This window comes from Labeo rohita, chromosome 7 (genome assembly GCF_022985175.1).
Source record: "Labeo rohita strain BAU-BD-2019 chromosome 7, IGBB_LRoh.1.0, whole genome shotgun sequence".
Classification (NCBI taxonomy): domain Eukaryota; kingdom Metazoa; phylum Chordata; class Actinopteri; order Cypriniformes; family Cyprinidae; genus Labeo; species Labeo rohita.
Window position 1 is genome coordinate 13,702,595 of NC_066875.1, and position 27,180 is coordinate 13,729,774.

Consider the following 27,180-nt stretch of genomic DNA (forward strand, 5'->3'; position numbering starts at 1 on the left):
GAGGGGTTTGGAAAAATTTATCCTTGAGCGAATCATTGGGAGTCGTTGAGCAAATAAGGAAAATAAATGCATATTATAAGAAAATGAAAGTGTTTTTTGACCTTGCATGCATGTCAACCTGTTGTTGGCGACTCAAAATATGAAAATTTCATAATCCATCAGTGTTGGGAAACTTCATTTTCTACATGAACTAGTTCAAAGTTCAGTTCACACATTTTACAATGAACTAGTTCAGTTCATAGTTCATAATTCAAATTTTTTGAACTAAGTTTGCAGGTTCCAAAATGAACTAGTTCATAGTTCTTTTATTTTTTCCAGTATGTTGCTGCAAGCTGTTACCCTAAGAATACTGGCATTTTCCAGTTGTTGCCCCCCATTCAGTCCACACTCGTATCCAGCTTCAGCTTTCACCCTACAGTATATTCTCAGAAACATGAGGAAGAACGTGCTGCTTGAATGTTTTTTTTTAATGAGGAATTAAGAAACAATCTGAGGTAGGAACCAGGCTGAGGTAGGAAACAAGGATGTACCTCAAAGCGCAAAACATTTTCTTCTCAGTAAGTCACTTTTCAATTTTTTGTGAATGTATTTTTTTCTGAGTTGTTTGCCCAAAGAAAAAGAACAGATCTAGAACTTGGGTAATAAAAGTGAAATATTTAGTCCAAATGAATGAGAAAAAACTAAACAAAAAAAACCCCTCAATAACTTAAAAAGAGTAAATCAGAGTCCAAGGCCATGGACATAAATAACTCAAATAATAATAATAATCATCAGTGGGGAAAAAAAAAAGTCCAACACGTGCTGGGTCAAGGACAGTGTTACCTTCTATCCAGCTTGAAAACCCCTTATCTGAATGAAGATCCTCTGTCACTGGTCCCAGTGGTCTCTCCCTGCTAGATCTGCTGTGTCTTGCTTCCTGTAAAAACAAGATATGCTCTGTTATTTTTATGCAGCTCACCTCTGCACACCCACACACTCATCTCCATTGTACTTCTATAGCCCAATAAATAGGTCAGAACAATATTTAAGATACCTTCAGATCTTTTTGTTGGCATTCGAGATCAGCTGCTTCTCAAAGTTGGCATCTCCCAGTCGGTTTCTCCTGGGCCTGAATGAGACGAAACAAGAAATTTTAACATCATGATTATTGTGCAAAAAATGGTAACAGTAATCTGTATTAAAAAGAATTGTGTACTGAGGCAATCACTGAAATAATTTGATCAAATTTTATATTGAAAACCACAATTACTATTAGCTACATAAGCAGCATTAAAATAATATCACCAAGACATAACTATGATTGAGGGTATTTACTGTACTTATGACCAAAGCATATTAATTATGGAATATAATCACAGTTTGTCCATACCTGAATATTAGACCACCGATGCTGAAGAGCCTCTCTCCTGGGGCGCTTGAGGGAAGTGCAGTGTTGTGTTTTATGAACAGCCTTTTGAGCTTTGAAAACTGCATGTATTCATCAAACCCATCTGTGGTTGGAGCATCCAAATAGGTGTCCACTTCAGTTTTTTGAGAAACCGGAGTTTTTCTGTTAAATCTGAAGAATGAAGCTGCAGAATCTTTCTTCTCCATTTCACCACTGGACTGGGGTTGACCTAAGTCTCTTGCAGCTGAGTCATCAGAGCTGAGGGTTTGAAATTCTCTTTTCAGCATCAATCTGTACAGCACACGTTTTTCCTCATCTTGGACCCAGTCTAGCTTGAATCTTGGCATCAGCATAGCGGAGAGTATGTGCTCCCTCTTCTCCAGAAGATCTGCCAACCTTGTACTCAGTGACTGCAAGATGCTCTCTATAAGGGGATGGCATGTAATGAGACCCTCTGCAGCAGTGGGCTTCATGCTCTCATCCAACAGGTCATTCATAAGACATTGCAGTTGCACGATGGTTGGAGCCAGGTAGCCAAGAAAGATGTTTTTCTCTGCTTGGAGGATGTTTAATGCAAGTGCTAAAGGCCTCATCACGTCCACAAATTTGTGAATGAAGTTGACTTCATGTGGAGAGAATCGGCGAAAGCCAAACTCATCACTCACAGTGTGCAGAATCAGCTCGTCATGTAGGGGAGTGGCATCATTTGCAGGGGGGACCTCAGCCACATTTATTTCTGCCCTGGTAGTTAATGTTGCTATGCGAGACAGTCTCTCCATGGCAAGAAATACAGAGTTCCATCTTGTGTCATTTGGCACAATAAAGCTAATCCCAAGCTTTTCCTCCACAGTATCAGAAGCCTTTGGACTTTGCTTAACTCGGTTCCACAAAGCAGAAGCTTTTGCAAAAACAGCTCTCGACATTGTTTTGTAACGTGGTTCAGTTACTTTTTCTGTATCTTTGGCCACTAGATTCAAGGTGTGAGCTATGCACCTTCTATGAGGGGGGAGAGAGGGATGATCCAGACCTGAGAGAGAATGAGGCTCCATCTGGTCATCTTCATCTGAGTTCTCACTGGCAGCAGCAAAGGCTGACTCTGGTTCACTGTCATCTTCACTTTTAGTTTCATCAAAGTGGACCACTGTCTCTGGCTCTTCAGTATCAATAGCAACATCCATCCCAAAACAATTGAACGCCTTGACAAAATTTGAAGCGTTGTCTGTAACTGTACACACAATCTTGTTGTGGATTTTGAATTCTTTGTTGACATCTGACAATAATTTTTCCAACACATCATGTGTATGTGCTCCTTTAATACGCCGACATGCCAGGACTGCAGAATGTCTCTTAGAAACATCATTTTTGTTCAGCCAGTGGATAGTGATGCCCATAAATGCTTTGTTCACAGCTGACCAGCAATCTGCTGTTGTGCACACAGCATCGATCGCAGAGAGTTTAGTTTTAAGTTCACATGTTTTCTTCAAATTTCTTGTTCAGCAGTGTTTGTACTTTTTTTTTCTTGATGTCACCTTTTTGGATGGCTGCAACCCCTTTATTAAGTTTATGAAAGCTGGGTTTTCCACTTTCCTCAAAGGCTGCAGGTCTCCAACAATATACTGCAAAACCAGGTTGTCCAGCTGCGGCTGGGAGATAACGGAGCTGCCGTTACTGTACGCTGTTATTTGGTTTTGGGTGGTAGAACAGGATCTGTTTTGGCACGCCGTTGCCGTGTCTTTTGATTTTTTAGTGACCTGCACATACCTTAAAAGGTTAGACGGGTGCTTTATTTCAGTATGCCGTTTCAAGTTTGCTGTTGACGTTGTTGATGTGCGGAGTTGCTTCTTGAGACCCGGCGGGCACAGTTTACACAAAAAGGTAAGATTTTTCCCACCTGGATCATCACTGACCTTTTCAAAAAATTCTTTTAGGTGGACATATGAAGTTTCATTCATCATTGAGACAGAAGTAGTGCCGCTGCCTTCATCGGATTTTGCCTCCATTCATTCTTCGCAATTTGATGACGCATGCGCGGTGCGACTCTGTGGTGGCTGGTGTTGCCAGATCTGGTCTTTCCCCCTATATAATAAGGCCCATTTTAGATTGTGTTGTAGCGGTTGTAGCCTAGATATTGTACAGTCAGTGGTTATAGCCGGGATTTTCCTTGGCTCCATGGAAATCTGGCACTCTCTAGAACAAAATTGAACTACGAGAGAACGACGTTCATAAACGCCAGAATGAGCGCGTTCACGTTCACGTTCACGTTCACGTTCACGTTCATCAGGCAGATATACAGCACGTTCAGTTCACGTTCACCCAGAATATGAACGAGTTCATGAACGATCGTTCAATGAACTCGTTCAGGCACAACACTGTAATCCATATAAGGGAACTTTTAATCTTGTGAAACCTTGTTATTGTATCGTTGTATAAGCATATGTGTGCACTTTCACATTAGTTTTAAAAAGATTATGTATATTGACATGTTCCCATATTTCCTGTGCCTAATGTGTCCCAGTTCCTATGCTTGTGTATGCCCTAAAAGATTGCTTAGCACATTGATCAATCACTATGAGAAAAATGACCAGACACTTTAAGAAAAACTAACATCTATCATTTTGAGTTTGCTTACCATTCTTATGGAAATGTTTACTTAAAAGATTAATTTACCAAGCAAGCTTTTAAATCTCTAAAGACCTTGAATACATTAAGTCTGAAGTCGCAGTTCTGTGACTCACCTGAGATTAGTGCATATTAGAAGTAATAGAAGAATATGACTATTGATGTCTATCTTTCTGATATATATCTGTAGGTCTACCTAGCAAGTGATGCAGTTTAATGTTCTTGTTTCGTTTAGTTTCTACACATTTTCTAGCGCTATAATGCACTCGATTTTAGATGGTCACTCATGACATAAACATTTTTAAGACACCTACTCACTGGGTTAAAGTACAGATGGAGCTATTGGGATCATGAAGTAAGCTAATCTTTCCCACTGTGTTTAATTAATGGATGTCAATTCCTTTAAATGGAGCTCCTTTAGGAAAATCTATACTGGAAAACGTGAAAATGTACTGTATTGAATGTACTGAAAATCACATTCTTTGTTATAGTATGCATTAAGAAAAAGATTTTTGAATGTATGTTATTTGTTTTCTCTTTTCTAGAGTGTCGTTCAGAGGACATTCCTACTCTTATGCATTTTGCAGCCCAACATGGATTGCGAGATCTGGCCAGTGCTCTGCTGCAGTGTCCTGGATCCTGGCAGGCCCTTAAGGTCCCCAACAGTCATGGACACACACCACTGGATCTTGCACACGTACATGGACACAACCAGCTCTATATTCTCCTACAAGAGTCACTGGTAAGTAAAAGTTCTAAAACGTAATTATTACACATATTATTATAATAAGTATTATAATATTATAATTATTACCTTCCCCATTTTAAAATGTTAGTTATCTAAGCAGAGCAAACCGACTTAAATAACGTCACTGAAACACAACAGCTTCGATACAAGACTTCATACAACATAGCCACAATGTAAAGATGCCAAGATGTCAGATTTAAAAAAAAAAAAAAAAAAAAGCTCTTACCCCTCATGTTCTGTTGATTTTTTTCAGAGGCCCCAATGATATATATACAAAATTAATAGTAATTTTGAAATTAACCTCAAATTTTCCCTTCAAATTCTTCTGACATGAAGCCCTCTGTTTTAGCACAAAATAGACATGCAATTCTCATAAAAGTAGCTGTTATACAATATAGTGACATGATTTCTATTTGTTTGGTGTCCATTCAACCTCAAGAAAAAGACATAATTGAAAAATGTAAAAAAGTACTACGAACAGTACAATTGGTAGAAATGTCAAGAATCATAGCACATGACCATTTAATGCATAAACCCTAAAGTGTATTACATTATATTGGAAGACATAGAAAGTATGCTGTCAAGCTGAACTTTTTGTTAAAAATAATTTCTTAGAAGATAAGAAAAAGTGACAAAATATTTTATATTGCTTGTAATGTTGCAAATTGTCAGTGTTTTTCAAGTTAAAATTACTGCACAACAAATAGAACAATAGAAATTAACATAGATAAGACCTGGCAGGTAAACCAGATGGAGGACTCCTAAAATAAGGGTCAGTGAGGTTTGTTTTTGTCTTTCCATTCCACCTTACCATTCAAGTTGACCACATATTAATGAATGTATATATAGAACATATCGTATCGTTAACATTTGTTAAAATTATCTTCTTTAAAAAAAACTAACAAAAAAAGAAACCCAGTGCATGCAGCATTGCTTACTTCAGGTTTGGCTGCTCTGAATGTAGTGGGAGGCACTCTTCAGCTAAAAGGGTCAGAGGGGAGTTTCGGGAAAATTGTAATGCTTAGTTTCCGTTCACTAATGTTTTTCTTTTCTTCCATCGCTATGCTAATATGCAGAAAGCTTGGTTATGTTCAACCCTTTATTTATGACTAAGATAAAAGCAAGAAGGAATGTATTGCATGGAACATTTAGTTTCTATGGACACAGTCCTCATTTAATATGTATCCTAATGTGTATCTAGGAATCCATTAACTGAACCCAGAGGAAGCCATTTTCTGCTAGGCTCTCTTACAGTTTTTTTCAATTGCTTACAAGCATTTCCCAATACTTAAAGTACCTTTTTTTTTAACACAGCAACACACCTACATCACACAGTTAGCCAAACAATTAATTTTTTGGCCAAAACCACATTTTGTTAAATAAATGTAAACTCTACATTTAAAAATGCTGAATACCTTTTTCTATACTAACTCTATCATAACACAGCAAACCCGATTCAAAATAGAGTCATTCGGTCAAAACATGAACATTAGTTTTCTATCCAAAAGGAACATATGGTCAATCATAGTGTATAGACTGTCAAAATGCTAACAATTAATGGCATTACAAAAACTTGCATTTTCACTTGTGTATAGAGCATACTATATGAGATCCATTATAAATAAATAAATAAAAATTCAGTCAGCTAAACTCTTCATTTTTTGTGTATGTGAATGCGTGGATTTATTTTAGATAGTATGTGTACAGCATTGTGAAGGAGTCATCAGTACTTTATTGAATGTAAATGGAAAGTGACAGAATTGGTGCAGTAAAGGATTTTTTTTTTTTTTTTTTTTTTTTTTTTGTAAAATGAATTTGCCAAGAAAGCCATGATCATAAATTTAAACAAAACAAAACAAAAACAAAAGCAAAAAAACATATAGCCCCTTGCCTTTTGCCCCCTGCCTCTCCTTCTCCCTAGTCAGAATGTCAGAAAGACCTATATTTCCAAATATGTTTACACACACAAGATGATATGATGACAGAAGCTTCCAGTGCAGAAAGTATACAGACATAGTGCAAACATGATGGTGCAGACATGCATATGAATTATAACACTACTGTAATATAACACTACATAATAAAAACAGCAAATTAAATAATGCACTATATACAGAAGTAGAAATTTACTGAAAAAAATTAATTGTTTAAATAAATGTACAGATATTATTTACAAGTGAGTGTGCAGTTTGCACATGTACAATTTTTGGTTTATATGTATAAATGTGTCAGTTATGACAGTTTATAGTAATAAATGTTGTTATTGTTCTTGTGTCTGGCTGTTGTCGGTGCTCTGTAGTGCAGACAAGAAGGCAAAAGTTCGAAGAGGGAGTGAGTTGGGTATGTGTGGTCCAAAGTGATTTTATTAGCCCTTTTCCTCACTCTGGAGATGTAAAGATCTTGGAAGTTGGGCAGAGGAGCACCAATAATCTTCTCAGCAGTCCTAACTGTCTGTTGTAGTCTCTTGATGTCTGATTTGGTAGCTGAACCAAACCAGACAGTCCTGGTCCAACTACTCCTCTCCCTGGTCCAACCAGTCCTCTCCCTCATCCAACCTGAAATACTCTTGTGTCTTGCTGTCTGTATACCCGTTTGCCTGTGTTCGACCCAGCCTGTTTACAACCATATCTCTGTCTAAAGTCAATAAAAGCTTGCATATGGATCCACCTGCTCCTCGCCTCATTCCTTCCATAACAGAATACTACCCACAAAAGGATCCAGCTGTTTTTCATGAGGACACTGGCAAGGTATGGATGTTGCAAGACTGTTAGTAGCCCTCAAGCAAAGCGAACGATTGCTCCAGTGATTAAACCCACTAGTGAAATGGCGGCCGTGCCGGTGCACACTCACATAATGGCAGCAACAGCGGAGCCCATTCATAAAATGTGAATTGTACATATTGGTACTGTTTGAAAGGATAAAAATGAAAACCCCTTAAAAATTGTGCGAGGTGACAACACTTTTTTTTGCAGTGAAGTTTTCTTTCTTTCACTTCTCCAATATCTGTACGTGTACATTTCACACAGCCAAACACATTTACCAGTCAAACCTAATTCATTGTTACCTTCAGTTAATTTGTGGATAAAATTAACTAAATTCATCTTTATATAATTACTTTATATAATGTGAATACATTTATTTAATTTAATCTTATCAACAGAATTACAAATCCATTGTAGAAATGTGATGAACAACCGTGACAAGCCAGAACATTTCTTTCAAATCTCTGCTCAATTTTTATTGGCCTTATGTAATATTCAAACAAAAAGACAACAATATTACAATGCATATTTAATGAATGTATCAATAGAGGTTAATTATGCAAGGAAAAAAAAATCTACAGGGCTGATTGTTAATATGCCATCAAGGTTTGCACCAGAGTAATGTCAAAGAGACATGGCTTCACCCTGGATTTGTGTTAGCCTTTAGCCATCTAATTAAACTTGTTTTGCTTTGCAAACAGCATAGCCTTGAGACAGACAACTTATTAAAAAGTCCTTCTACCTGAACTGAGTGCTGTTTTTTTTTTTTTTTTGGCAGTTGCATCATCTCTTTCTATCCTCATCAGTATCTTGACTTCAAGCCATGCACTATGATACCCGGACAGGTGATTCATTGATTTGTGTTAAACTTTGCACTGGGTTTTTATCCTTAGCTTTGTATGGATAGAATTGACGATTGTTATGCTATAACCTTGTGTTTATGGAGAAAGGCCAGTGAAAGTGTGACATGATCGATCACACACTTTATAAATAGAAGAACTACGGAAGCTATTTTGGGAGCCACATGGCTGTAAATGGTATTCATTCCAACATAGCATATTTAAATATCTAGGGAGGCATCTGATCAGCGTTCATGGCTAAAAAAATGATTTAATAACTACAGTGGCAACTGAACATAGTAGTCTTTCTGCATGACTGATGGTGGGAAATCAGGGGTGTACCTATTATTATAGCTGTGAAGGATTTAGAAAGTTCCATTACTTTAAAAAGTTTTAATGTCACCTCTATTTTGAAATTGCTCCTACACTGCTGTGGAAGAATGTGAGAGTGAGAAATACACCACACAATAATTTTCTGTAGTATTTAGATGAAGTTTTAGATGAAATTTTATTCAAATTTTATACAAATTACATTTTTTTTTAATTGCTTAGACACTAAAAGTGGTACTTGAGGCCCACTTAGTGAAGCCATTCATTTATATACTGAATCTTTAGACCAAGTTTGCAAAACTACAAGCACAATACATGCTTTAAACTAGGAGTTTCCCTTTCAGACGCAAAATGTATGGGAGGAGAGTATTCAAATTAATCATACAATGTGTTTTACTAACGTTTGCGCTCGTCAAATTACTGGCATTTGCGCCATTATTAAATGCCCAAAAAGCATGTCTTAAACTATTTTGTGCTTGAAATGGCTGTAATTATTGTTGCTAGGAGGAGGCACTGCAGAGAACAGAGAGTTTGTGGCAGAAGGGAGAGGATTTTTTTCCACATGTATTAATTTATTTGAAATGCCAGAAGAATACATTACCCGAACTTATTGTTTGCCAAGCCATGTTATTTTTGCTCAACTAGGAGTCACTCAATACCAGGTCTATCAAAACTTCTAGCAAAGCTTAATTTTTTAGCCTCCAGTTCTTTTCAACAGACCTGAGGTATATTTTACAGACTGCTGAAAGCTACTGAAAAGAGAAGGAAATTAATTGTTGCAATTCAAAGAAACAAATGGTCTCCAGGCAGCGAAGCTCGGATTTGCAGTTATCATTTCATGATAATATGTTGAATTGTGCATTAAAATCATATACTATATATTGTATTATAGTATATCGTATTGACAACTCACCAACTAAATATTTACCATCTTAAATTCTGGATGTCTTAAAGTGGATGTTTTTAAATAAACACTGACAAAAACTATATACGTTTTTCAGGACGATATGACATTGTATATAACACTGATATAAGTGATCACTGAGATTAAGACCAACCTATTTTGTTCTCAGGCAAATTTGCTTTATTTATTTTCCCCAACGTCAAAATCAGACACATATAACTGTTAGAAAACACGATTCCTGGCTGAATCAATATCCATTGACCACTGGATATTTATGAAGTTAGGAACATTATATCAAGTTTATATCAACCTTTAGTTTAAACTGATTATTGTTTGTTTTACTTGCGTTTTTGCATCTTCCCTATTAAATCCATTCACGCTGAAGGCTCTTTTGCCACTCAGTCCGACTGAGGGGGCATGTCCCGGCGGGAAAGTGACGTCAATGCATTACATTTATTCATTTAGCAGACGCTTTTATCCAAAGCGACTTACAAGTGGGATACCCTCTATACTTATTAAGACCTTAATTAGCTGGTTCAGGTGTGTTTGATTAAGGTTGGAGATAAACTCTGTAGGACACCGGCCCTCCAGGACCGAGTGTGGTGGCCCCTGTCTTAACCCTTCTTACTGGTTTCTTCCAAAGTTCTCCATAGCTTCTCCCAAAGTTCTCTCTGTAAGACAGAAATTTATAGCTAAAAACAAATGGCTACAAACATCAGATGCTGTTAAGACCTCTCAATATTATGATACATAATCTTTCAGATATAACAACCTTTTTACTTACCTCTGTTTTTCATGCTGGTAAGTAGTGACATATTTCACATTGTTAACACATCTGATTTTGGCAAATTCCAAGGTTTTTTTCCAAGGGTTTTTTTTTCAATTTCTGCTTAGCTGATCTTGGTGCCAACTAGCTCCTAATCCTGATTGCTCCTTCTAAACTCAGGAGACTTTTAGATTAGAAACAAACAAAAAGAGTCAAAACTGAGAATATGGTGGAAGAAATATAGAATATCTCTTTATTGTGTTTTATTGCTCAGTGGTTGCTGAGGCGACTTAGTTGTGATTCTCATGTATTTCTCATTTTAGTATCAATGGTGTCTCAGATGTTTCTCCTAAAATTCCATATAAAAGCAGATAAAAGTAGGCACAAATGAGACACAAGACATTTTTGAGAGAAATGAGTCCAAAATGACAATGGGAGAGAAACATGGGAGATCTCTTTATTGTCTTGCTGTAGTCTCTTTCAAGTCCCTATTATTAAAATGTTTTACTGCTCAGAGGTTGCTTTTCTTTTTTCTTGATTATACTGGGGTTTTTCACCTGTAACGATCAGGACAGTAGGAGACAGGAAACAATTGGACAGGTGAGAACTGAACAGGAGCAGGAAAGTACCTTCTGCTGGGACACAAACTCATGCTATCTGAGGTGCAATTGTGCCTCGACACCGATGTGTTGCCCACAAGGCTATGGCTCTGACAGAGACCATAGCCTACTCTAAGCTCAGGGTATTAAGGGGAGATTCTCTTATATGTCTCACTGAGATATCAGCTTTATCTTAAGACGTCTGCAATTTTATTTTAGGAGAAATGTTAAACTTTTACTAATGTTGTAAATACTAAAACTATCTTTTAAATAGCATTATACATTTCAGAATATCAAGGGTTACTTCAAGGTCCAGTTCTCACTATTAACAAACCATTAACTACGGCTTTTGTCTTAATAAACTCCTAATTTGCGTCTTATTAATAGTTAGTAAGATAGTTGTTAAGTTCAGGTATTGGGTAGGATTAGGGATGTGGAATATGGTCATGCAGAATAGGTGCTTTATAAGTAATAATAAACAGCCAATATATTAACCCATATGGCAAAAAAAAAAAAAAGAAAAAAAAAATTGGGCAAAACAATCTTGTTTGAAACACTGGAAGAGACAAATTTAAGACCAGCTGAGTCTTTAGTTTAAAAATCTGAGCACAGTATGTGATGACCACAGGAACTTTGGCCAGAGGAGAACTGGCCCCCCGACTGAGCCTGGTTTCTCCCAAGGTTTTTTCCATTTGTCACCGATGGAGTTTTGGTTCCTTGCCGCTGTCGCCTCTGGCTTGCTTAGTTGGGGACACTTTCTCTTAACACAATATTGCATTTTATTTTATTGTTTTTGATTAACTACCTTTACCTATAAAGCGAGTGTTTAATGTTGCCTTTGGCATTGTTGATGTACTGTTTCCTATTTAATACTGTACAGCCGCCTTGTCACAATTCTGTATTGTTACAGGCGGTATATAAATAAAGGTGACTTGACTTGACTTGACATGTTGTTGAGATCTCTACTAAAACTTTAAAGGAGACCATTGCGAGAATGTTAAAGTTTTTGTCTTTAGGAGACAAGTTTGAAAAGCATGAGGCTCAAGCAAAAGTCTCCATTCGATTTTTAAAGTAACCTAATTTCTGTCTAGGATAAATACTTGAGAAGTTAAAGAGAGTTCACTTTAGATTTTTTCTTACTTCTGGGTTAATACCATGGTCACATAGGGCCAGATTTACTAAACAAGGCAAATTAGCATTAGAGTGCAATTCCATAAAAGTGCTGTTGAGAGTGCTGTTGTTTGCAAGTTCTTCGTGGTTTGTGGCAGTTTTTCTGAAAACGCCAAAAAGAACTTCAATTACTCCGTCATTTTTGATTGTACAGATAAGAGCAATACATCAATTGAATCTGTAAGAAATCTACTTTTATTTGTGTACACTCATAATAACAACAACACTCTGTGGTTTTATGAAAAAAAGAAAACAAACTGCTTCTTTGTTCTCTGTGATCGTCAATAAGAAATGTGTCACTTAAATGAACTAAAACTCAGCGAATACTCAACACAGAGACATGAAAGATATATCTGTAGAAAGCCTGACATGTCTACTATGAAGTAAGTCTTATCGAAAACAAATATCATGTGTTAAAGTAATCTGTATGAAACCAACCCCATGTCCAGTCTTTCTCGTCAGACCTAATTATTTTTAATTTGATCACGCCCACGAGCTAACACTTTTGATATTATAATCAGCCACGTGGAGGCGCAAGCGGCGTGCTGCCCACATCAACGTAAACAAAGCAGCAAGACTTGGCTCCATTGTTTATCTCGGCTACTTGCATCTTGTTACTGGAAGAAGACACGCTGTGAGGAGAAAGATTTATATTTCCCTCAGAGGAAGAACGTGATGCCATGCACGGCGAGATCCACCGAAAGAGTATGTCTTTCTTTTATTAGCCTACTTATGTTAGTTGTTGTGTTACTGTGACATAACTTGTACACATTATAGTAGTTAGATTTTTTCCAAACTATAATTCCTGACTACGTGTGCAGTCAAATGAAACGTTATGAAGTATGTTTCATTTCATTGCATCGAAATGTTTCATGACGCCAGGATGTTTTTAATGTTCTATAAAATAAAAATGACGCAATATAAAAGTAATAGTGTTTACACTGTAACACTGAATGATAAAGTCTAAGGTTGTTTAGACAAAACTACTGTTATATACTGTGTTCACCAATAGATGTTTATGACGTGCTTAACAATAATAAATTAGTTTCCCAGACATAAAATGGTTTTGTATTGTATAAAACATACAAAGCATGCTTGTGTTTATGACTATAAAATCATATTTATTTATTTATTTATTGTATAACAATAGGATAATATTAGTTTATTATTAATACTTTGTTCATGAATAGATGTTTAACATGCTAAACAATAATAATTAGTTTCTCAGATATAAAATGCAATTTTTTTTAAGATAGTATATAGCATGCGTGAGTCTATAACTACAAAATCATACTATATGTATATATTACAGATGATCCTGATATTAACATGCTTACAGATGTTTTTTTTTTTTGTTAGTTTTTTTTTTTTCCCTAGTGATCTGATACCTGCACCACAGATGAATGCTACATGAATGTACCAATATCAGATGTTCAACTACACTGATATTTCATTGTAAAACAATTTCCTGGACTACTGATGATAAGTTTTGTTTCTTAAATCCATGGAAAAAAGCAGCGATCACTTAAATATCAGGTATAATTTACTTGTTTCACTTGAATTCAACAGAATTCAGAAAACAGTTTTCAGTTGTGACACAAAGTCTGTTCACGTCTCTATGGTTAGATCAGTGTAGTCAATAATGTGCTTTTGACCTTTATTATGTATGTTTTGATGATACTGTGCTGTAAATAAAATACAAATAGTCTAAAACTCCATTCTTTGAATCTCTCATTGTTTCTACCTGACAGTCACAGTCTCATTGATGGGCCATTAGGGAAGGGCCTTTTGTCTCTCAGGTGTGAATCACTAAATATTCATGGCCGTTGTCACTCCCTTCCATATTTCCTTTCGATCACAAAACATGTCTTAGAAAATTTAAATCAACATATTGTTTTCTGTACGAGTGAATGAGATGATTTTCACATCATTTTGTAGAAAAAACACTAGACCACTACATCCAGTTTTCAAAAGTCTTGTGAACTAATGTTCTGAATGTGTTTTATGGCCTTATTTCAGTGACTTAAAAATTTTAGTTTTTCACTAACCACGCATAAACGTTGTTTTCTCAAAAACACAAATATGTACATTAATGTTGCTTACGTATTATTGTAGCCCAGTTTGTGCTGATTACAATGTAATCAGACATTAGCCATTAATATGTTTTTAAGATACTGAAAAAAGTACAAATGTCAGGGCATGTCAAAACTTCTCCAGGGTGCCAAAACACCCTCAGACCCCAGAGGGTTAAAAGCATGTGCAGTGCGTGCAACCAGCAGCTTCTGAATAAAGAAGCAAGCGCTGCAGGGATGCCGGAAGTATGGCCCAAGACACAGCGTCTCATTCCCTCGGGGAACCATGGTTACGCACGTAACCTGGGACGTTCCCTTTCAGGAACTCGAGCTGCATCGGAACGCTATAGGGAACGATATGCGAACGCTGCCAGACTTTCAAATCCCTGCCTAGTGTGTATCACTGAGCACAGCTAGGACGAGAGAACAGAGGAGCCGAGAGTGGCGTAAATGTAAGGCAGAGAATCTCATGTGAGTAGCATGGAAAAACCCATAGCATTGAAATGGCAGAGAGGGGTACTCCTGACGAGAAGGCCTTGGAGGCCACCATACTTAGAGAGGAGTGAGCCCTGACCCTCAAATAGAGTGGGGGGGGGGGATCAGAGGACTCAGGTTGGAGCCACCCACAGGGGCATGGTAGGCCAAAATAGCCGCCACATAGACCTTCAGGGTGGAGTGGGCTAATCCTGTGGAGAACCGATCCTGCAGAAACTCCAGCACTGTACCATCAGGCAGTTAACTGGGTCCTGCTGGTGGTGTCCGCACCATGAAGTGAAGAGTGGATGAAGGATGGTCTCAACAACCTCAGCTGAGAGACCGGAAGCTATGATGTGTGCCCCCAAGGGGCCACACCCACAACTTCCACAACTCTGGGCGGGGGAATCTTTGTGCCCCCACCTGAGAGAGGAGATCTCTCCTGACGGGAATCTCCATGGAGTCGAGAAGGGAAATCAGGTCCGGGAAACATACTCGGGCTGGCCAGCATTGGGCTACTAGGAGTAGAAAGACCCCGTCCCGGTGCACTCTCTCCAGAACTCCCGAGAGCAGAACGATCGGGGGAAAGGCGTACAGATGAAGCCTCGGCCATGTCTGTACCATAGCATCTAGCCCCAGGGAAGCTGGATGAGTCAGAGAGAACCAGAAGGAACATTGCAATGCCAAAATCACTCTCCAAATCTGCTTCACCATCTCGGGGTGAAGCATCCATTCCCCGGGCCTCAGCCCCTGCCTCAACAGTTTGTCCTGGGACCACACAAGGATCTGGTGCGCCAGCTTGTACAAGGGGCGCAAACGCAGATCTCCCTGTGGTAGACAAACGCTGTGTTGTGTGTGTGCGCACCAACACATGGCGGTCTCTTAGGTCCGGGAGAAAGTGTTTCCCCGAAACACGGCCAGCATCTCCAGGCAGTTGATGTGCCACGTGAGATGGCAACCACTCCACAGACCACGGGCAGGGTGGCCACTCATGACCACTCCCCAACTGGTGAGAGACTCATTTGTCGCTTGCATTTCCCTGAGAAAGGAACCAAGGCTTCCTCCACATGTCCAAGGCATGTAGGCATCCCCGCATGACCTTGATGTTGTGAAACGGATTTCCCCTCAGGGAGAACTGATTGGTCCTGAGCCACCACTGTAGGGGTCTTATGTACAGCAGACCAAAAGTTATCATGTTGGACGCAGCTGCCATCAGACCCAGCAGCTGTTGAAACTGCTTCACAGTGAGCGACTGGCCTTCTCTCACTCTCGCAACTGCAGTGAGGATTGACTCGAACCGAGCAGGTGACAGACGTGCCTGCATCATGGTCAAATCCCACACCACGCCAGATAAGTGGTTCTCTGTAATGGAGAAAGCACACTTTTCTTGCCGTTCAGTCTCAATCCCAATACTTTCATATGAGCGAGAATGACATCTTGATGCCAAACTGCCATATGCTCTGAATGAGCTAACATCAACAATCGTTGATATAGTTCAGTATGTGGTAGCCCTGGATTTCACCAAGCATCCACACACTTGGTGAAAGTGTGGGGTGAGAGTGCATGGCCGGACGGAAGAACCCGACACTGGAGCTCGCTGGAGCTGATGTGCCAAGCTGGATGAGGGACGCGTCAGTCGCTAGCGTTACGCAGCGACAAGGATCTCCCAGCACCAGGCCCTGAGACGAGAACCAAGGTCTCCTCTACATGTCCAAGGCATGCCGGCATCGCCGCGTGACCTTGATCATGCAAAACAGGTTTCTCCTCGGGGAGAACCCCTTGGTCTTGAGCCACCACTGTAGGGGTCTCATGAACAGCAGGTCAAAAGGTATCACGTTTGACGCAGCTGCCATCAGACCCAGCAGTTGTAGAAACTGCTTCATAGTGAGTGACCAGCCTACTTTCACTCTCTTGACTGCCGCGAGGATGACTTGATCCGAGCAGGAGAAAGACGTGCCTGCATCGTGGTCGATCCCACACCATGCCTAGATAAGTGGTTCTCTGTAACGGAGAAAGCACACTTTTCTTGGCGTTCAGTCGCAACCCCAGTTCTTTCATATGGGTGAGGACGACATCTTGATGCCGAACCGGCACTGCTCAGAATGATGCAAAATGTCAAGGTTTAGTATGCAAATGCCCTGCAGTCACAGATGAGCCACAGCAGCATCCACACACTTAGTGAAAGTTCAGGGTGAGAGTGCAGTAAATAAATTTAATTCCTCAGAATTAAATGACAATGGGAGAAGAGCTAAACATTCAAGATGCACGTTCTTTTTCTTCTTTTTCGTTTGAAAAGCTGAAGACAATTTGTATCCATTTATATCCAAAGGAGGATTCAAAAGGCATTTCAAAATATGGGCAGTATTGATGGGGGACCTGTGCCCCAGTACTGCTGAAAGGCTAGAAATGCCCCTGGTCGAACACCAAATGGTGAGGAGGAGAATTGCTTAATGATCATGGTGCATTGATCAGAGTGCTGGGTAGCTGTTACAGTTGGAGTGAGACGAGAGGCGAGCAGATCCATTTGCGAACTTTTATTAGAGGACATCGACAAAGACATGGTCATAGCAGGCAGGGTCAGAACAATGGCAAACAGGTATTTAGACAGCAAGACGAAAGAGTAGTCCGTAACACAAGCGAAGGTCGATCCACGGTAATCCGAAAAGACAGGCGAGGGGTTTCAGAAGGCAGGCAGTGAGACAGACAAACTGAAAATAACAAGGCTAAATTAAAATGACTGGTAAGGCAAGGCAAAAACAAGAAAACTAGACACAGGATAACACGGAGAACGCTTTGTATGAATGCTAGAAACAATTCAATACTCGGCAACTAGAGAACAGAAGTCCGGGGCTTAAATAGGGTCTCTGATTGGAAGCAGGTGATAAGAGCAATGGCTGATGGGGAATGTAGTCCAGGGTATGGTGAAACAGTCAATGTAATGTAAATGTGAGAGAGCGACATCCGGTGGTGAGCAGACTGAAGGTCACCAGCCAGATTCGTAACATAGCCCCCCGCCAAAAAGCGGCTTCCAGACGCTCTAAACAAACAGACCAGACGAGCGATGGAGCAGAGACGGAGTAAGGCGAGGGAAAGAGGACCAGGTCCCTGTGGAGGACCTGGAGACTGAGGCAAGACCGGCAGGGTAGGGGTCCACCTGGGCAGAGCAGGCGGAGCTGGAGCCCTCCAGGCCGGAGCAGGAGATGCTGGAGGAGGCGCAGGAGCCCTCCAGGGCGGAGCAGGAGGCGCAGGAGCCCTCCAGTGTGGAGCAGGAGGCGCTGGAGCCCTCCAGGGCGGAGCAGGAGGCGCAAGAGCTCTCCAGGGCGGAGCAGGAGGCACAGGAGGAGGCGCAGGAGTCCTCCAGGGCGGCGCAGGAGGCGCTGGAGCCCTCCAGGGCAGAGCAGGCACCCGCGTCATAGACTGGGACCTGGGGAGAACAGGGACAGAAGAGGCTGACAGAACAAGAAAAGAGGCAGAGAGTATATTGGCGGCCGTTGTGGCCGTGACAGGACGAGCAGAGAGTCCAAAGGGAAACACCGCCCCTTTTGAAGGTTCTGCAGCCGGAGCTGCCACCTCCAGGGGCACTGGCGCGGACTCATGGACGGACGAGGCCTCTGGGGCGGCCTCGTGAGCAGTCGGGACCTCTGGGGTAGACTCATTGTCGGATGAGACCTCTGGAGTAGACTTGTGGTCAGACGAGACCTCTAGAGCAGACTTGTGAGCAGACGAGACCTCTGGAGCAGACGAGACCTCTGTAGCAGACTTGTGAGCAGACGAGACCTCTGTAGCAGACTTGTGAGCAGACAAGACCTCTATAGCAGACTTGTGAGCAGACGAGACCTCTAGAGCAGACTTGTGAGCAGACGAGACCTCTGGAGCAGACTTGTGAGCCATCAAAATACAGTGTTAGCATACATTTAGCATACTACTAATAATAATTACTGCTAGCTGACATGCAGTACCATCAAAATAATCGAACTGATAATACAAATGTGTCATATTACACATTTGTCTGATCTGATACCTGATCTTATGGCTCTTTGAGAAATATTATTATTATAATTATTATTATTATTATTACTTATAAGTGGTCTTTGTATGCTTTAAAGGGGTCATCTGATGCTAAGTTAACTTTTTCATGTTGTTTGAACATTAATGTGTGTTGGCAGTGTATGTACAAATCTACCCTATAATGATAAAAATCCATGCAGTGGTTTTTAATTAATCTGTAAAAATAATATCCCCTTTTTCAAATCGAGCCGTTCTCAGATGCCTGTCGGTGCCACGATAGTTGATTGACATGAGCATTTTACCTCAGACCAGCTGTAACTTTCCTTGTTTTGATGCCGAAGCAGGGATGTAAGTTAGACAAGAATATCTCCAATTGAGCGATTGAGGTGTTGTGTTGCTGGATGTAATAATGAACATAGTGGTCGTTATTTACTCCCGACATCTGAGCCGCTGAAGATGCAGTAGATTACATTTGTTTGTGAATGGAATGTGCCCCCCGATCTACATATATCTGTCTATGTTCGTGCGAATCATTCATGATCCAGCTTCACTTACAGCAGAAGTGTGTATAAGCGTTTTTTTTTATGAATCTTTGTGATCACCTTTCCTTATAACGTGGTAGTTAGGAAGTTTCGTGGCTAAACGTGGCTAAATGTGGCTAAATGCGGCTAAAGTAAACAAGATCGTCATTCCACAGAGAGAAGAGAGGGGCGGGGTGAACAGAGCTCATTTGCATTTAAAGGAACAACCCCTTAGAATGAGATGATTTTTGCAGAGCTCATTTTCTCATTTTGACAAGGTAAAAGGGTGTTGTTTTACAAAACCATTGAGAATTTTTAATCAAAGTATATTAAAGACTTTTCATTAAGACCCTAAAGAATCATATCAACTTGTGGAAAATGGGCATCCGATGACCCCTTTAAGTAAAGTGATGTGTAACATGGCAAGATATGGGACTTATAATACATTATAACTATGAGGAGATAATCATACTCTTAAAAGCTATAACCACAAATAAGTAAAAATTATAATACATTAAAACTGTTCTTATGAATACTCATGAGATGATACAACATACTATAAGGTTTTTTTTTTTTGTAATGCATTATGCATTCATTATAATGCCTTAAGAATACCCTTATAATGTATTATAAATACGGGCTACATAGAAAGTGTTACCGAGTGGTGAATTGACTTCTAAGATCCTTTATAAATAATGGTTGACAATATTATACTGTGTTTGCACAGAAAAGAAACCAAATTAAGAGGTTATCGAGTTTGATGATGTAATTCCACTTTAAATTAGAAAAAGTGAATTTTGAAAAGGTTTTTCCCTCTCTGTCTTTCAATGGACACTATTGTGTATAATGTTTAATTACATGACTATACTTTGTATTATATTACTTTTGTATCATTAAATAAAACAAACTAGAAAACTAGGGTCCTTGCCTCCACTTTCTCACAGATAGATCAGTCTCCCATGACCTTAGAACATCCGCAGTTTGTCTCATCTCTACTAATGATCATTTGTCAAACAGCCGTTAAGTTTCATAGTGGTTTAGTTCAATTTGAGCACAGTCATTGAATACGTTATTACCAGCTGGATACTGGCATGGCACTGAAATTTGTTTGACATTTGAATAATAGCCTCACAGCATCTTTCACAGTAATGTTTAACAGTGGGTGCTTTCAGTTAGTGTCAAATAGTCAAATCAACCTCACGCACTTCCCTGATAAGACATTTGGGTTTCTTTAAAGTATCGTTATTGACAGTTTCCAAATCATATGGTATATTTACAAAATTCACAAATAACATAACCTTATCACAACTTAGTGGTGGGCTTTTGATGCATTGTGTGTCATGAGCCAGGTTTGATTCTTCTCATCGTTTTCTTCTCAGCGCTCATGCTGATTGACTTCGCCCTGTTCTCTCTTTACCTTGATTTTATCTGTTACTTTACTATGGTGATCTCTCAGCCTTGTTGCCAGATTATTGTTGGTTACTACTGTTTGCCTAATGACTCATGCTAATGAATATTACTGTGCATTTTCATCATTTTATATTACCAGTCAAACAAACTGCATTCATGGCACTGAGAAACAGAACTTTTTATTTATATAGTTCAGTCCAGTGAACACATGAATAATACTGAATAATGATTAATCTTGATAATAATCTTTGGTTTGATGTGATACCAAAATATGGTCTCTAAATATAGTTTAACGAAGGAATGTGGCAGGTTCAATTGCATAAAGAAATATTATACAATAGGGCTAAATTCCATAATAATAATAATAATAATAATAATAATAATAAAAAAAAAAAAAAAAAAAAAAAAAAAATATATATATATATATATATATATATATATATTGTGTGTGTGTGTATTGTTAACAACAATTTATGTGTAAAAGTGTGGATAGAAATAATAAAAAAGAGGTTTGTTTTGATTTAAAATCATGCAATCATTTAAACCCACACTGGTGGTAAAAGAAGCCCCAGCATGGAGCATGATGTAGTGTAATGCTAGGGTAAAATGTATGACCCTATGCCGACGTCAACACATTTACCAGAAAACAAAAGAAACAAAAACTAACAAAAAACAAACAAACAAAACAAACAAACAAAAAAAAAACAACAACAACAAAAAAAACAAAAAAACATTCATTTCTATTGTTGTCTTAATATTTCCTTCTTATCTTGTCATGTCCTGCCCATGTACAACAATTCAAAAGGAGTGGCTATAAGTAGAAGCAATATACAGAAAGGAGCAGCATGCTTCTTGTCTTATGAAATTTTTGCTGTTCCTTTTCCTTGTCTTGCATTGCCTTTTAATCAAAACCATAACCTTCACTTTATTAGCTCTGTGCAACAGGAATAAAATGTCGCTAATGATTTGAAGGTTATCAGTTAGATTACAACAAAATACACTATAGGTTGCTTTGGATTATTAATATCTATCTATATAATTTTAAAAGGAATGTTTTTTATTTGGCTTATACATACTTTGTAATTGACTAATTGGTATTGCTTGACTCACCTGACACATTTTTGTAGTTTACACTCTAACTAGTCTACTAGTCATGCACTACATTAGGCAGGTCAAACCATTTCTAAAGTAAAGTTTGACATGGTGAACCAACCCACAGATTTGTTTTATTTTATTATTATTATTATTATTATTATTATTATTATTATTATTATCATCATCATTATTGCTTGTCTGTCAGCTAGTCCACCGATGTTTCTTTCTCTGACAGCACAAAAAATATTTGAATTATGTATTACATCAAGAGAGTACTTTTGGATAAAATTATGTTGTGCTTATGTCTGACATCAAAGCAGCTGTCTTTCACAGCCCCTCAACTTGTGATGTGTAATTAGCTTGTCTTGTCTATTTGTTAAGTCTCCCTTTCTGCTCTAATGAATATATTCATAACACTCAATGCATAATGTGCGTAATCAGTATTGAAGGGAATGAAGTAGCAGCTATTATTACAAGTGAATGGTAGATCGTTGCTAAGCAACAGAACACAGAGAGTGGCAGTCAGAATGAAGTGTGCATTACACTAAAGTGAACACTTTGTAGTGTGCCTACATTCATCATTTTGTATGTATTACTTGAACAGAGTAAAACTGGTTTTAAAAAAACCCATTGTTAGCTGTATAACAACAGCCCCCACACAAATGGATGACAGTGGTTTCTACAACAATCATCACCTTGCTGTTGACCAACTTTGTGGCATTCACAAATAAATTCTGCAAGCTTGGCAAAAAAAAAAAAAAAAAAAAAAAAAAAAACTTAAGCACTGAATGCAATTTGCAATGGTCACTCCTGCTATACCAGTGAGCAGTCATAATAAATGTACATAGCTGAATCTTTGCCTTTGAATCAGGTCTAAATTATATATTTGAACTGACCAACTTTACAGCCTGCCATTATTAAACTAGATATATTTTATTTTTCTCAGACTGTGTCATATTTGTCACGTTATGTGGAAGGAAAGGGCGAACGAAGATGACGGTTCAAGATAAAGTCTTTATTATAATTCACAGATAGTTTCCAAACAGGTAAATTATAATCCAGAGTTTCCAAATAGGCAAATCCACAGGCAGGGTAGCTTACATATACATTCACGTTGACGTTGACGAGACCGGACGACAAACACAGAACTGAATGCAACTTATAAAGACAGGTGATAACGATGAACATAATTAAGGCACAGGTAAAATAAGGTTAACTAATTAGGACACAACAAGGGCAGGAAGAACCAAATATGGGCACAACCAACACAAACAGTCCAAGGGGTGTTACAATATTAAAAGGCATTTCAGATCTAAATCATCATAGAAGACCTACTGCACATTAGCAAGTTTAACAAACATTTTAATCTTTTCTGTACTTAGTATTTAAATGTAGCAAGGTTTGTGTTTTCCTTTTTTGGTCAGATATATTCTGTTTAAAAGTCTTGTCATCATTAATTACAATTATCATTAATTTGATCATGACAATCATTCATTTGTTATTAATAATGTTCTCATAGGTACTTGATGACAATGATGGCAACACTGACACCGGTGTATATGAGATGATGGGCAGAGCAGGTATGTTTGGTAACACTTTAATATGGGGAACAATTCTCACTATTAACTAGTTACTTATTAGCATGCTTATTATTAACATATTGGTTGTCTATAGTACTTCTAAAACGCCTATTTTGTATTACCATATTCTGCATTCATAATCCTACCCAATACCTGAACTTAACAACTACTTTACTAACTATTAATAAGCAGCAAATTAGTAGTTTATTGAGGAAGAAGATGTAGTTAATGATTTGTTAATAGCGAGAACTGGACCTTAAAATAAAGTGTGATCATATGTTTGTCTCAGTCCGGGAAGCAGTGTATGTACATTTTTTTTTTTGCTTACTTTTTTTTTTGCTTAGTGCTGACTGTACTATACAAGAAAATCTGTTCCTTTTTGAGGAACTCGAACTGCGTCCTCTAGAGGTCGCTATGGGGAACATCTCCTATGTGACCCGTGTCTGAAGCCTATATACAAAAACTACACAGTACTGGCCAGCGCCAGCCTATGACGTCATACCAACACGACCACATAGTACATCTTCCTCTTCTTCGTCTTCAATTCTGACCTTTTCTCTGTGTGCATTTCTCTCACCAAAACGGCTCATCTGTGACGATGTGTGGTAAAGAGCAAGCACTTTCAGCTCTCGAGGGAGTTTATTGCTCTTTGTTTGTCTCTTGCGAGAGGCAAGCATGCTCTGATACCCGCAGCTTTCCTTACGGCTACACAAGCTGTGTATGTATGGTGAGGAGTAAGCGAATAGCAGCTCTCCAGGGAGTTGAATGCGATCGTCGCAGTCAATGCTTGTTTCTTGCATGAGACAGGCATGCTCTCATACCCGCTTTCATGAGCTTGCGAGCTGTGTGTGTGTGTGTGGTTAAGAGCAGCGCGTCCTGCTTCCAAGGAACTGGATGTGCTCATCGCGAGGTGAGTCTTCAACTGTTTACCCGAGTTGTAACATCCGAATTTGCCTGAGTGCGTTCGCCTGTAGCGGCATTAACAACGCATTCGCGGCGGTGACGGCTCCGTTCTCGCCTGATTCCCGGGGGAATCTAGTGTGTGGGGGGAGCGTGTTTAGCTCCTGTGGGAGCTGAATATATGCTGCGCGTTGTGGTTGTGGTTGCGGTGTCAAAACTCGGGTGTATGGACAAAAAAAAGGACACCTCCTTAACACAGCCATCTGAGGGTGGTTATAGTTCAGCCATGTTAATGGTGGGACAGACTTACTTAAATGCAGCTATCTGAGGTTAGCTGTGTGTCAACTTGCCCCTTCCTGGAAGCATAGCTTTCTGAGGGTAGCTATGTGCTTACTAAGACCCTTCCTTAGTGTTCTTAATAGCATCTTCCTGGAGCCCTGCCGAGATGGTGCTGTCTTCCCTTTTCGGGTTTATATTTAAATGGAAATGGTCCTGGTGGTTACATGGTCCCCTTTCCTAAAACCAGCTATCTGCGGATAGCCATGTGCTAGTTCGGTTATCGCTCCCCTTCCTAGGGTTTTTAGTTGGCGGTCTCCTTGAGCCCTTACTTAGCAATGCTGTTGCCCCTCTTTGGATTTTAGTTGGACAGCTTTACTTTCTGTAGTCCGGATGGTTTCATTCAGTTCTACATGATAGCCCTTCCTACACACATCGGTATCTGAGGATATCTATGTGCTAGCTCAATGACTGCTCTCCTTTCTGGGATCTTTTAAGTAGCGGTTTCCTTGAGCCCTCGCCTAGATAGCGCCTTCTCCCCTGCTAGGGTTGTAAGTAGATGGCCCACTCTGGTGGTCTGGGTTGTGTTTAGGAGGGTTTATCGGGTTCTTCGAACTGGCTATGTGGGACTTGCTGCTGATAACTCAGTGATTGCTCCCCTTTTTAGGGTTTTTTAAGTAGTGGTCTCTTGAGCTTTTATCCAGACAGTGCTCTCTCCCCTGCTAGGGTTGTAAGTAGACAGCACACTTTCTGTGTGTTTGTCTCAGCTGGTCCCCCTCTGGCACATTGACCTTGATGTGCAGGGTTATGTTCTATCATGTATAGAACAGCCTAACTGATGGTCCGGACTCAGTCTTCAGACTAGCCCTTCTAGTATGTCTGTGGATGAATCATGCTGGGGAGCCATGGTGATGAGTATGATCCTTTTCTTTTATCTCACTAGAACTGGTATTGTTCTTAGCCGCTTAGGCTAGTGTTGCAGTATGTTCGGCTGGGTTGTGTGTTCATCTTATATTTCGGGGTAGGACACCCTGTTGCCGAGCTATTCACCCAATCCTCATGCTTTAAGGCGTTTCTGCGGAAACCCCTTTTAGTGCTGGCTCTGAGGAGCAGCAGCCTGCAAGGCATGATTAGGCCCATTCTATTCGTGCACACCTGAGGGTTGGCTAGAACAGGGCCCACGCTTTCTTTTGAGAAAGAAAGCACGGATTACTTGGGTTGATAATAGCTAATGCCCCTCTTTGGCAGGGCATGGCGATGCCTCTTTCTAGCCATTGTTGGTTGCCCTGGTTAGGCTCCCCTCCATGGAGGGCTAGTCTTGGTGCTTGCCTCAGCTACAGGCTGAAGGTACTAGAGCACTTTATCTCATATGAGTTGATTTCAACTCATTTTTCTAAGAACGATTCGACTCCCCCTCGATGCTGGATCTCGTTCTATACCTACTTCTGGATGCTCATCCCAGGATACGGTAGTGCTCACCTCGCTGGGACGGGGTTTTTTGGAGCACACTATCCTTCGGTAGAGTGGGTAGATCCTCCCCCTCTTGGGGGTTAGGTACCTTCCCTATGGCTGCTGACGCTCCACGATGACTTCATCGGATAAATCGGCCGCTTGCTGTCGCCCGATGTGTTCCTCCTCCCATCACATTATGTTTGTATGGAAGATGCACTACCCTAGTTGGGTACTTGAGGCGTTTTCCTTCTGGAGCTACATAGAATCAACAACCTAGGTCTTTAGACCTCTTGTCTACCCTTCTCATGTCTCTCCTGACATGAGATGAGCAGGGCTGTGCTCCTCTCGCTAATGCAGGGTCATTAAAGCAAGCCGTTTTTGGGCAGAAGGGGTAGGTCCTCCTCTCTATAGTAGGTTAGGTACCTACCCTACAGCTGCTGTGCATTCCATTGCTGTCACATTGGATAAGTCTGCCGCTTGCTGCCGCCCAATGTGTCTCTGCTTCTGTCACAGTGTGTACAGAAGTTGTACTACCCCATTTGGGTATTAAAGGTCTCTGGCCTCTTGGAGCTTCATAGAATCAGCAGCCTAGGTCACTTGACCTCGTTTTTGCCCTTGTATCTCTCCTGTCAGGAGATGAGCGTGGCAGTGCTTCCCTCACTAAGTAGGGTCATTTAAGCACACCATTCTTGGGCAGAACGAACAGGTCCTCCCCACTGTTGGTGAGGTGTCTACCCTGCGGCTGTTAAATGCTCACCTTGGTTATTAGGACTAAGCTTTTGTTACAGTCTCATCTGATAAATCGGCCGTTTGCTTCCGCCCAATGTGTTTTGCCTTTCGCCACTTTGACTGTGGCGGCTTGGTCTCCTGGAAGCTCCATAGACAGCAGCCTAGGTCTTTAGGCCTCTTTTTCTGCCCTTGTGATGTCTCTCCTGACATTGCGTGAGCTTGGCAATGCTTCCCTCACTGAGGGTCTTCTGTAAGCATGTCACTCCTAATTGGAGCTCATAGGTACCTCTCTATATCGAGAGAAGGGCCTTCGCTCCCCATGGCTCTGGCTATTCCAGGTGGAAGCGCCTGGTGGGATGTTAAACCAGCCTCTCAAAGTATGAGGGTCTCCTGTAAGCATGCTGTTCCCTGTTGAGCAACTAAGATTCCTCTTGTCCTAAGAGAGTTTACTTCCTCTGCTCCGGGGCATCCCTCTTACAGAAGGGTCACTTTGAGCACGATTCTGCTCCCTGAGAGCTTAGAACCTCCCTAATTTGGGA

The 27,180-nt window shown here is 40.0% G+C and overlaps 1 protein-coding gene across 1 annotated transcript in view; it reads left to right on the top strand.

Moving 5' to 3' along the window:
- Positions 1-3,411: 3,411 nt before the first annotated feature.
- Positions 3,412-27,180, top strand: part of LOC127168750 (B-cell scaffold protein with ankyrin repeats-like) — a 71,129-nt gene continuing 47,360 nt past the window's right edge. Inside the window, exons 1-3 of the mRNA XM_051115810.1 lie at positions 3,412-3,418; positions 4,552-4,748; positions 23,224-23,284. Coding sequence (XP_050971767.1) covers positions 3,412-3,418; positions 4,552-4,748; positions 23,224-23,284 — 265 coding nt within the window. The remainder of the gene's footprint in view (positions 3,419-4,551; positions 4,749-23,223; positions 23,285-27,180) is intronic.